The 11,991-nt window shown below is 27.1% G+C and overlaps 1 protein-coding gene across 4 annotated transcripts in view; it reads right to left on the bottom strand.

Moving 5' to 3' along the window:
• Positions 1-5,241: 5,241 nt before the first annotated feature.
• Positions 5,242-11,991, bottom strand: part of LOC101240776 (uncharacterized) — a 139,064-nt gene continuing 132,314 nt past the window's right edge. For all 4 annotated transcript variants that reach the window (XM_065813150.1, XM_065813149.1, XM_065813148.1 and 1 more), the window contains exons 25-28: positions 8,924-9,082; positions 8,691-8,750; positions 8,369-8,583; positions 5,242-5,497 (exon numbers count right to left, since the gene is read on the bottom strand). In XM_065813150.1, coding sequence (XP_065669222.1) covers positions 5,378-5,497; positions 8,369-8,583; positions 8,691-8,750; positions 8,924-9,082 — 554 coding nt within the window. In that variant the 3' untranslated portion in view covers positions 5,242-5,377. The remainder of the gene's footprint in view (positions 5,498-8,368; positions 8,584-8,690; positions 8,751-8,923; positions 9,083-11,991) is intronic.

The raw sequence follows: 11,991 nt of genomic DNA, 5'->3' as shown, positions 1-11,991 counted from the left end.
CAACAAATATTCCTGAAGTTTCATCTCTTATATCTAGTTTGAAGCCGAAAAAATCAATAGGCCAAAACAACATTCCCACTAACATTCTTATTGATTTTAACTATGAATTTTCAAATATTCTTTCTAAACTATTTAATATATCATTCATAAATGGAACTTTTCTGAATGTTTTAAAATTATCTTGTGTTATTTCAATATTTAAAAACGGCTCTAAACTTTTATATACTAACTACAGACCTATTTCTCTTTTACCTAACATTAGTAGGCTTCTTGGAAAACTAATGTATTCTTGAGTGCACTCTTTTCTAAACTCTTTTAACTGTTTAAATGAATTTCAATTTGGTTTTCGTTCAAAACATTCTACCTGCCATGCACTGATAAGTATAACTGAAAATATCAGAAAAACTCTCGACACTGGTCATTTTGTTTGTGGTATTTTTTTAGATTTACAAGAAGCTTTTGATACCGTTTATCATAACATTTTGATTTCTAAATTAGAACACTATGGTATTCGTGGTGTTGTAAGGGACTGGTTTCGATCTTATATTACAGATCGGAAACAGTTTCTAAGTATTAATGGTTATAATTCTACTAATAAATCTAATTGAGGAATACCGCATACTAATGTATGCGGTATTCCTCAAGGTTCTGTTCTGGGTCCTCTTTTGTTCTTAATTTATGTTAACGACCTAAACAACTCTATTCACTTCTCGTCAATTCATCTATTCGCTAATGACACAAACCTATTGCATATCAGCAAATCGTATAATTCTCTACGTAAAAACATGAATTCGGATATAAAAGGTATTGTTCACTGGTTAAATGCTAACCTTATACTTCAATAACTTATACGCCAAAAAAACTTATATTTTTTTCATATTCTAGAAAAAATACAATCTAAACAACAATTCTAAAATTAAAATCAAAATTAATAATAAACGGTTATATCCTACATAAGTTATCAAATATCTCGGTGTTTTGATTGACTGCTATCTTTCGTGGAATTTTTTTATTGATGAGCTACGCAAGAAACTTTTTTAATTATGATTACTACAACTATTATCAACTTCTTGTTTGTTTATTTTTTAACATTATCATCAAAGTATTATTTTTAAATGTTTACTTAGTTTACGTATGTTCTATGTGTGTATGTTTATTATTAATCAAATTATATTTAAAAACTGGTGTCACTCCTTTGATCAGTATTCTGTTTGAGTGTCACCATCCTTATCAATCATTTAGTTATTATTATTAAATACTTATAATTATTTTACTCATTATTATTATTATTATTATTATTAATATATACATATTATTTTATATTATTATATATATATATATATATATATATATATATATATATATATATATATACTATATATATATATATATATATATATATATATATATATATATATATATATATATATATATATATATATATATATATATATATATATATATATATATATATATATATATATATATATATGTATATATATATATATATATTTTTTATTAATCAAATATTTTTACCTACTACAATCAATAGAATTATGATTTTTTTTTTTTTAATAATCATTATTATTATATTTATTATTATTATAATATTGTTGTATGATTTATAAAGGAGAATAAATATCTTGTTGTTGTAGTTGTTGTTGTTAATTTTGTTAGTACTGTTCCATGCAATATTTGCATAGTTGATATGGCAGAGAATAAGTTAACAATACAGTCGCATTAAAGTGTGCATGTTTAAATAGCTTTTTGATTTGTATAATATTCCAATACTTTAAAAAATTTTGTTGCTTAAATTCTAATTAAATCTCCATGTAAGATTATCATCAATATATATTCCTAAAAGCTGCTTTTTTATTATTTTTTTTTTATACATGTTTATTTTACAACTACAAAGTATTTACAAGTAACCAATCACTGATTGGCGGTAAAGATATACAAATATAAATTCATAAATACAAAGTTCGAAATATACTAGGTAAATAAAAATATAGTTGCGTACAACTCCGAGACATGAATAAAATAAATACCAATTACGACAATATAATAATTTGTACGTAAAAATAATTCGAGAAATATATCTTTATATTATTCCAATTAAAATAAAAAATACAATAAATAAAAATAAATCTGCTGATTTTTCGAAGGAGAGTTTAGATGTTTCACTACAAGTTTATTTACCACATTTCAAAATAATATTAGTGTATAAATATGATCAAAAAGGAATTTGTGTAAGATTGATAAAAAGAATTACTTATTTGTAGTTATAGGAAGCTCGCAGAAGACTTAAGTCAGTCTAGTCATCGAGTACCTTTTTCTTTGACGTGTAATACACATAAAAAATCAGTTGCATACGAGGTATATATGTATGTGTTACATATGTACCTTGTTATTAGCATTATTTTTTTATCGATTTGTATTAAAAGTTAAGTTACATTTATTTATTTCTTTATTCAGATTTAAAAAAATTCCTTATAGTTGTTTAATTTGATTATTGTAGTTTTTTTAGGTTTTTTTTTTAGTGAGTGTTCGTTGTTTAAGTTTAATAGTGATTCGTTTCTGGAAACTAATTTGTTAAATAAATAGGGACCACGATATGTACTTGAGAATTTTGAGAGTCTTGTGGTTTCAAAAGATATCTTAAAGTTGCCTGTTGCTCTTGTATTGTATTTATTTATATTGTTTTTAAAAAAGTGTGCTGTAAAATGTTCTTCAACCAGAGTTTATATTTAAGCATAAAAAGTATATTTTGAAAAATATTTATTTGAAATATATTTAGTGCGTTCATTTGTTCCAGTAAGGGTTGAGCATGAGTAAGTTTGTTTTTGTTGTATACTAGTCTTGAAGCGTGTTTTTGACGTAAGTGGTTTTAATTTAGATTTGTGGGTACTGACCCATGCTATATTGGCATACATGAGATAGCTATGTATGTATGAAAAGTAGATAAGTTTTAGACTTTTGGTCTTGCCTTGTAAAGTAAACCTATGTTCTTTGATATTTTTGTGTTTATGTATTATTTGTGGGGTTTCCAGGAGATGTGTTCATCAATTAGAACTCCTAAAAGCTTTGTATTCAGAGCTCTTTTGATCGTTATATTTTCTATATTAATTGTTGGTAGGTTCAGGGGTATTTTTTTAATTTGTTGATTAGAGTGAAATAGTATATACTTAGTTTTTTCTAAATTGAGTGACAGTTTATTTGATTTAAACCATATATTAACTTTTTTTAGTTTAACATTTGTTTTTTTATAGAGGTTTCGATTGACTCTGACGAGTAAAATAAGTTTGTATTGTCGGCAAACATTATAGTTTTAAAGATGTTAAAGGCGTTTGGAAGATCGTTTATATAAATAAGAAACAAAAGAGGAGCAAGAATGGAACCTTGGGGTACACCAAATTTTGTTTTTAGTAAATTTGAGTTGCTTTTTCTATCTATAATAAAACACTGTTGTCTATTATTAAGGTAGTTTTTAAACCAATTTAAAGCTTGATTTTTTACATCATAGTTTTTCATTTTTGTTAGTAAAATCTCATGGTTGACAGTGTCAAATGCCTTTGAAAAATCAATAAAAATTCTAAATGTGAATTATTTTTTAAAATGATCTACTTATCCTATTTGAGAGGTCAAGGATTGCATGCTCAGTTGAGTGTCGCTTTTGAATTTTGTTAGTTTTTAAATATTCATTTAATTTATTATAGATTATTCGTTTTAAAAGTTTTGAGAATACCGAAAGGATAGAGATTGATCTATAATTGTTTAAAGAATTGGTTTCTCCAGATTTATAGATTGGTATAATTTTAGAGATTTTTAGTTTATCAGGTACAATACCTGTTGAAACTGATGAATTAAATACTTGGTAAATCGGATTACGTATCTTCTCAAAAACATACGACACTACTTTGCAAGAGATATCATCGATTCCTGGGGACTAGATTTTAAGTGATTTAATAGCTATTTCAAGTTTGTCTTGATTTATTTTATTGAAATTTAAAGAGCAATGTGAGCCTTTGGAAGTTACCTTGGTAGATTTGTTGATAATGGGGAAGATATTAAGTTGAAACATGTTGTCAAAGAAATTTTTAGTAATAGCATGCTCGTTGTACATTAAAATATTTATGTTTATATCTCCAATAATGAATAACTTTTTCTGTTCTCTATTTTTTGCTGTGTAGTTTTTACTCTTTTTACTTGAATATTATCAATGGATATAGAAGGCGTTTTGTACGGTATTATTGAATAGTGGGTGAAATAGAGTCCAGTAAGTTTTGTCAATATTTACTGAAAGTTGATTAACTTTGAACCAGTTGGAAACTTTTTTAAGTTCTAAGCTCATAGTTTTAAATAATATAGTAATGTTGCTGTGCGATAAAAATAAATTTGTGTCGACGGCAAACATTATTGTCCTCAGGCTGGATGCTTTATGGAGATCTTTGACTCATATAAGTAAAAGAAAATCCTGGAAAGTCCGAGTATAGAACATTGTGGCGAGCCGCAAGTAACATTTTGATTTAGCATCAATTTGTACATGTTGAGCACGATTATTTAAATAACTCTTTACCTATTTTAAAACGACTTCTGTTTCCATAAAGTTCGAGCTTTTTATTAAGAATTTGATAGTCAATAGTATCAAAAGCTTGATAAATCAATAAAAATTCCTTATTTATATTCAGATTTATTAAACAAATTGTTAATACTACGTGTGTATCGCATGTTCGGTGGAGCTTTTTTTTTTGAAACCATATTGATTATTAAATAATATATTATTTACAGAAAGATGCGAGTTGATTTTGTTATATAAGATTCTCTCTAAAATTTTTGAAAATACAGGAAGAACAGATATAGTTATTTACCAAATAAAGCAATAGGATTCGACGATATCGACGTTTCCGTTGATATCGTCGAATCCTATTGCTTTATTTGGTTTAATCGTTTTAAAAGCAGCCTCAAATTCCTGAAAAGACATTTCAATGCAATTATGATTTGTTTTTTTGAGGTAAAATTTCAAAGGTTTTATTAGTATATAAAATATTTTTTGCCAAGTTAGACCCCGCTAAATTAAAATGCTTATTTAGTTGCTATCTGCTATCTCGCATGGAGCATATAAGATTTTATCATTAACTTTAATACAGTTAGACAAAGCACCTGATTTAATTTTAGCTTTACCAAAATAAAAAATAAAATAACAAAGTAGAATAAAATACAATCGTTAAAATAAAAACTAACTTTTAAAACAATAGATTTTGCTTTTTATTTCCTTTAAAATATTACAGTATTTATAATAGGGACTGTAAAATAAAGTTTGGGGCTTGTGGGATTAAAGTCGGGCATCAAAAAGATAAAGAGACAATTATGACAATCATTAATGTTTACAGGTGCGAACCATTCCGTTAATATTCATTACATATTTTTCCATCTCTTTGATACGATTAGCAACTAAATCTAATTTTTGGTTTGGCTTGCTAAACAAAGATACAATCGCCTAGAATGAAAACAGGAAAACAATTAAATGAAAAGATTAATCTAACAAAATTACTTTGAAAAAATTGAAAAATAATTAAAGTAAATAAATATTTATAAAAATTTAATAATGCACTGAGGTTAATAATATTCCCTTACACTGCTATTTTTTCTTTTTCTTAATGCAATCTTATAGCTAAAAGTTTTAATTTAAAGTTATTTTTTATCTCAGATTTTTATCAAGCATATTTTCCAGTTGATTGACATGAGATAGAAACAGTTGAAAACAAATTAACCGTATTTAGTGAGGTTTGTTTTCAACTGTTACGGGTTCTAAACGTGAACTTTTGAGAGTCAAACTATATTTTGATGAAATTCGAAATTTTATTATAAACAATAGGGCATGTTTATAATAAAGATTTTTTCTCAAAAATTAATTTCCTTTAACTAGGAGATTGCTAAAAGCGTTTTTTGAAGATAGTTTCGTTTTAGTTCCACAATCACATTTTTTAATTAAGAGGCATTAACCTGCCACAAAGATTGGCACAAAATACGTTGTAATTCAAATAAAATACTCTCAATAAATTACATCAACCGTCTGATAATTTATTTATATCGAAACAATTTGTCAAAATATTAACTTCAAAAATTATAATAACCTTACATAAAATCTCAACAAAAAAACGTTTTGTTTTAATTTGTGGATCCTGCTCTTGTGTTCTTTGAAACTAAAACAAAATGTAGCCCTTATCTGTTATTTTTTAATCTTTTCACTTACAGGGAAACTGAATTTAAGAGTCTCTATTTAAAAAAAAAAAATTATTTTTTCAAAACGTCGTCAAATAGTCGGTCATGGTATTCGTTACCCTTGCAACGAAAGAAAACAACAAATCGCTACACTTTAATCAATTTTAATCTAAACGTCGCTGACAAAGTTGCAGGCTATGTAAAATTATCTGTTGTTGGTGACAGCACAAATAAAAAATTTGCAAGAAAAAAAAACAATCTTCCTTTAAAAGTAAACAAAGATCTTAAACCAGAAAAAATTAAAGCAGAATCTTTAGAAATAGTGTCTTAATAAAAATACTCATCTTGGGCAGATGTCAACTGCATCTAGCTACTGTCTTGTAGAATGCCTCCTAGACAAAGCTTTTAGGGGCAAGCAGAAGAATTCCGTTCACCAACTCAGCACTCCTTCATATATTAGGATGGCTTTTGGTTCACTAGCACATAAATTTTGTAAGTACAAATTTTGATAGCGAACCTCATATGCAGATGTGCCAAAGATTAAAGATTAGTGGACAAAATGACACTATTTTTTGTTTGCATATTTAGAATGCATTGAAATCCTGAGGTTTAAAGAACTTAATTCATTTTTTTGAAGTGGCATTTTTCAAGGGTCGGTATATTGGTGCCAGCTGTTTGTTATCAATATTAATAATCTGGCAGAAATTTCCTTATCAAGTAAATTACTTGTTAATGACTCAGGTTAGCTGCCCATTCAAGTTAAACAGAACTGGACCAATGAATGTAAATTAAAACTCAATGTTAAAAAATGAAAATTTGGAAATTGGAAAAATAGAAATTAAAACTTGATGCTGAAAAAAATCTTTTCATATATTAAAAAAAAAAAAATTACGTCACTTTTTACTAATAGCAATAAGTATTAAACAAGATTATTAAATAATTTTAACTAATAGACAGATATAATTAAACATATAAATAAGACAATAATTAAACAAGATTATTAAATAATTTTAACTAATAGACATTTTAACTAATAGACAAATAATTTTAACTAATAGACAATTTTAACTAATAGACAATTACCAAATGCCCAAAGCATTTTTTGGTCTTTGAGATAGCAAACTTCCAGACATGGAGTAAACTCCAAACATTTATATGTTTATACTTATGTCAGATAAGAATGCTTTGCAAAAAATTGCGATGATTGGAGCTTGGGAACAAAAAAGCCCCATAAATTTAGCCATCCCCTGCCCTAAACGTGAGAGCAACAAGTTGATGAAATATTTTTTGTATTATTTCTAACTAGACTTATATTCATCGATAAATTTTAAATTTCATAATAAAATATTTTAGCGTTCAAAAATTATGACCATATAAACTTTAAACCCCCCTCAATTCGAGAGGGTTGCAAATTTTATATTGTCATAATTTTCGAACTCTGAGAGATAATATTATGAAACTTAAAATTTATCGATGAATATAAGTCTAGTTGAAAATAGTACAAAAAATATTTCATCAACTTGTTGCTCTCACAATTGGGGCAGGGGAGGCTAAATTTTTGGAGCTGTTTTGTTCCCACGCTCCAATCATCGCAATTTTTTGCAAAGAATCCTTATTTGACATATAAACATATAAATGTTTGGAGTTTGCTTCATGTCTGGAAGTTAGCTATCTCAAAGACTAAAAAATGCTTTGGGCGCCCCTGCTAATAGAATGCATTTTTTTACATATTTTATAATACATATTTTATTTACATTATTTCATACATATTTTATTTTATAACACATATTTTAATTACTTTATTTCATGCATATTTTATTTTATAATACATATTTTATAATACATATCTACTTTATTTTATACATATTTTATTTTATAATACATATTTTATTTACTTTATTTTATACATATTTTATTTCATAATACATATTTTACTTACTTTAGTTTATACATATTTTATTTTATAATACACATTTTATTTACTTTATTTTTAAATACATATTTTACTAACAGAATATATTTTTACTAATAGAATAATAGACAAACAAGAATTATTGAACAATAATTAGTTATCTCATGAATGATCTCAAATATTAGACCTCAAAAGCTCTTAAAAATTAAAAAAACTAAGTAAAAAAAAACTCACTTCTGACAATCTAGAAACTGCTGCCATACCACTTGTTTTTTTAACTGATCTTGATGCTGTTTGTACCTGTTCTTTTAATTTTTTTATAAATCTGCCAATATTTAGAAAACCATTTCGTTTTAATGCACGCTCAAATTTTGTTTTGAATGCAGCTAATGCATGAGAACTGTATGTGGAAAGTTTTTTTTGCGTTAAATCATAAAAGAGTTGTGTACCTATAACAATGATTTCAAACAAAATGTTTTAAATGTTTAATTACTAAATAATAAAATCTAAATTACAGCATAGTTTTTAACTAATACTAAAATATAAAAACCTCAACCTCGTTCTAACTGTCTGATCCAATACAATTGATCAATGTTTGTTTCACTTGATGTGCCAACTTTAAAAATTCAATTAAAAAAGAAAACTAATTTGTTAAAAAAAAAAAAGGATGGACAAAATAAGGATAAAAATTTAATCCAAATATTTGCTTAAAAAAATGGTATGATGATATAAACTCAACAATTTGCTCCTCCACTTAAAAATTATCAATTCAAAAACAAAGGTACATACCTGTGTATTTCTTTAAAACATTAGTTTCGTTCTGCATTGATTGATGTATTAAACTTAGTTGATCTTTAGTCTGACTATATGAGTCAGAAATTGAGCGAATACTTGAGTACAGTCCAATATATTGATTCCCGGATTCTGATACTGTATGGCAATGAGATTCTAAAATTTTGTATATATTAAGTTCATAATGTTTTTATATTTTTGACATTATGTATTTATTATGTCTGCACACACACACACACATATATATTTATATGTATATAAATTTTCTTTATTTCATTTTGACTTTCTTTATTTTATTTGAATTTCTTTATTTCTTTTAATTTTTTTTACATGTGTCTTGATTAGGCCTAATATAAAGCTGATTTAAATAAAGCTGGTTTTTAACTGTTTTAAGCTTTTAAATCTTACCAACTGTTGATTTTTTGAGTTTAGTTTTTCTAAAAGTATTTGCAGTAAACATGATATCAACAATAAAGTTAAGGTGGTCCTTAATTTTCACAGAACGATTTTTGTATTAAGTACCCTTTGAATTTTGTTTATATGTAACATGTGATTCCAAAAAATCTGGACAAACTTCCCGCCATTTTTTCTCCGCGTAAATTTATCAATTTTGATTGGCTCGCACGCCATTTTGTAGAGAATTAAATTCTCTACAAAACTCATTAATTTTATACTGAGCAACAAATTTGAAATGATGAAAAAAGTTACTTCGAAACAAGATGACGTAAGAAAGCAAGTGTACGAGTTTATTGAATTTAACCCAGAACTTTCCAAAAGCGCAATTGTAAAACATTTTATGATAGAAAGTATTCCAAGATCTATGCTCTACAATATTCTAAAACAAAAAGACAACAACATATTACCCAAACGACAAGTTGGAAGCGGTAGGAAAGCAGTTAAGATGACAAAAAAGAAGATCAAACAATTGGAAAAAAAAATTGACCATCAACATGGAATCAGTCAACGTTCTCTTGCTGAAAAATTCAATGTCAATCAATCATACATATGCAAAACAATAAAGCAGAAGACAATCATTCATTATCATAAAAAAATTAAGGCTCCAAGAAGAACACCTGAACAACAATCTCTTGTTCGTCCAAAGTGCTCTAAATTGGTTGAAATTTTTCGAAAAAAACAGGTGATCATTGACAATGAATCATATTTTGGATTAAGTAATTGTAATATTTCAGGAAACAGTGGATTTTATTCATCAGATATTACGACGACACCAAATGATGTTAAATTAAAAAGAAAATCAAAAATTGAACAAAAATTATTGGTTTGGGTTGCGATTTCTCCAAAGGGATTGTCAAAGCATTATGTTGCACCTTCCAGTCAAGCTGTCAATGAAAATGTGTACATAGACAAGTGTTTGAGATCATGTTTGCTTCCATTTATAGAGACTGTTCATAAAGATGATGAAATAGTTTTTTGGCTTAACCTTGCATTAACTCACTACCCAAAAAAAGTTCAAGAATTTTTGAGGTCCAAAAATGTCGAATATGTGCCCAGAAGTCAAAATATTGCAAACATATCAGAATTGCGACCTATTGAAGATTTTTGGAATGAAATCAAGAGAGCAGTATATGCTAATTGTTGGGAATCTAAAAATTTGATCCAACTAAGGAATCGTATCAACTACTGCTTCAAACATGTCGACATTGAGCGCGTACATCGACTTGGTAAGGAGAGTTTTACAAGAGTTGATACAGTTCGCAGACAAGGAATGGAAAATTTGTAATTTTTTGTAATATTACTCTATGAACATTGCTCTTTTTGAAACATCGTTCAAAACTTAAAAAATAAGTCATATTTCTAAAAATATTTTAGAATTTAATTTGTCCAGATTTTTTGGAATCACATGCTATGAATAAAACACAAAAAATTAGCTGAAAACATTTAGAGGTCTCTTCAGCCAGTTAAGTATCTTAAATAGGTTCTGTAACGGGTGATGTGGAAGTTATCGGACAAAATAAAAACGTCAATAACTTATTTATAAATAAAAAAACAAACTACTATTATATTTTTTTTAAATAAAGCATTTATCTTTTAATAAAAATATATTATTTTTTATATGAAAAAACACCACCATCTGCAATTGATCTCAATTTTGCTCTGACGCCTTTCATATGCGACTGTAAAAAGTTTAAATCAATTTCTTGTTGTTTTAGTTTAGTGCGATCAATCAAAACTTGCTCTGTTGAAGCTTGCCAATCTTCCTCGTAAACCTTTTGTGCCCAATGTCCCCCAAAATTTTCAATTGGTCGTGCTTGAGGCACATTTGGGGGATTGGATTCTTTATCAACGTAATAGACATATTGGTCCATCCAATTTAGAGAATCTTTAGAAAAATGAGAACTTGCTATATCTGGCCAAAATAAATAGTTAAAGTCTCCATGATACTTGCGAATAAATGGAAGAAGTCATTTTTCTAAACATTCATTAATATAGATTGATGAATTGATCGCTACAGCCTTGGAAGTGCGAAACAATGGCTCGGACATACCATGGTCAGATATGGCCATCCACATTAATAATTTTTTTGGAAATTTCTCTTTTCCTATAAAACGAACACTTTCTGGGCATGTCTTTTTGTTGTTTGTGTAGTATCCAGAATTTCCAGGCATGTTGTTCCCTGCAAAACTATAGTATTTTTCGTCATCAATGACTAAAGTGATTTTGTGTTATAGAGTTGGTTAACTAGTTTCCTGCTTCTTTTCTTTGCCTTTATTTGTTGTTCTATTGTGTATTTTGGAGTCTTTTCACGTTTTCTATATTTAATATTCATTTTTTTTAACTGACGACCAATTGTCAATTGACTTACACTGAATTTAATACCTATTTTTCTCTGACTGACCCCTTTTCGATTGTTGACAAGTCTCGTTAATTCGGCTTTCTTTTCTCTAGTCCAGGATGTCGGAAGACCAGGGTGCTTTCTATCAGAAAACGATTGAACAGTTTCAAGTCTTTTTAGGTTATCATATATTGTACTTCGAGCAAATCCTTCCTTTTCAAAATGATTTACGATTTTTTTTTTATTTATATTAGGTTTGTTTACAAAAAAC

The sequence above is a fragment of the Hydra vulgaris genome, chromosome 12 (genome assembly GCF_038396675.1).
Source record: "Hydra vulgaris chromosome 12, alternate assembly HydraT2T_AEP".
Lineage (NCBI taxonomy): Eukaryota > Metazoa > Cnidaria > Hydrozoa > Anthoathecata > Hydridae > Hydra > Hydra vulgaris.
This window is presented reverse-complemented; position numbering and strand designations above follow the sequence as displayed.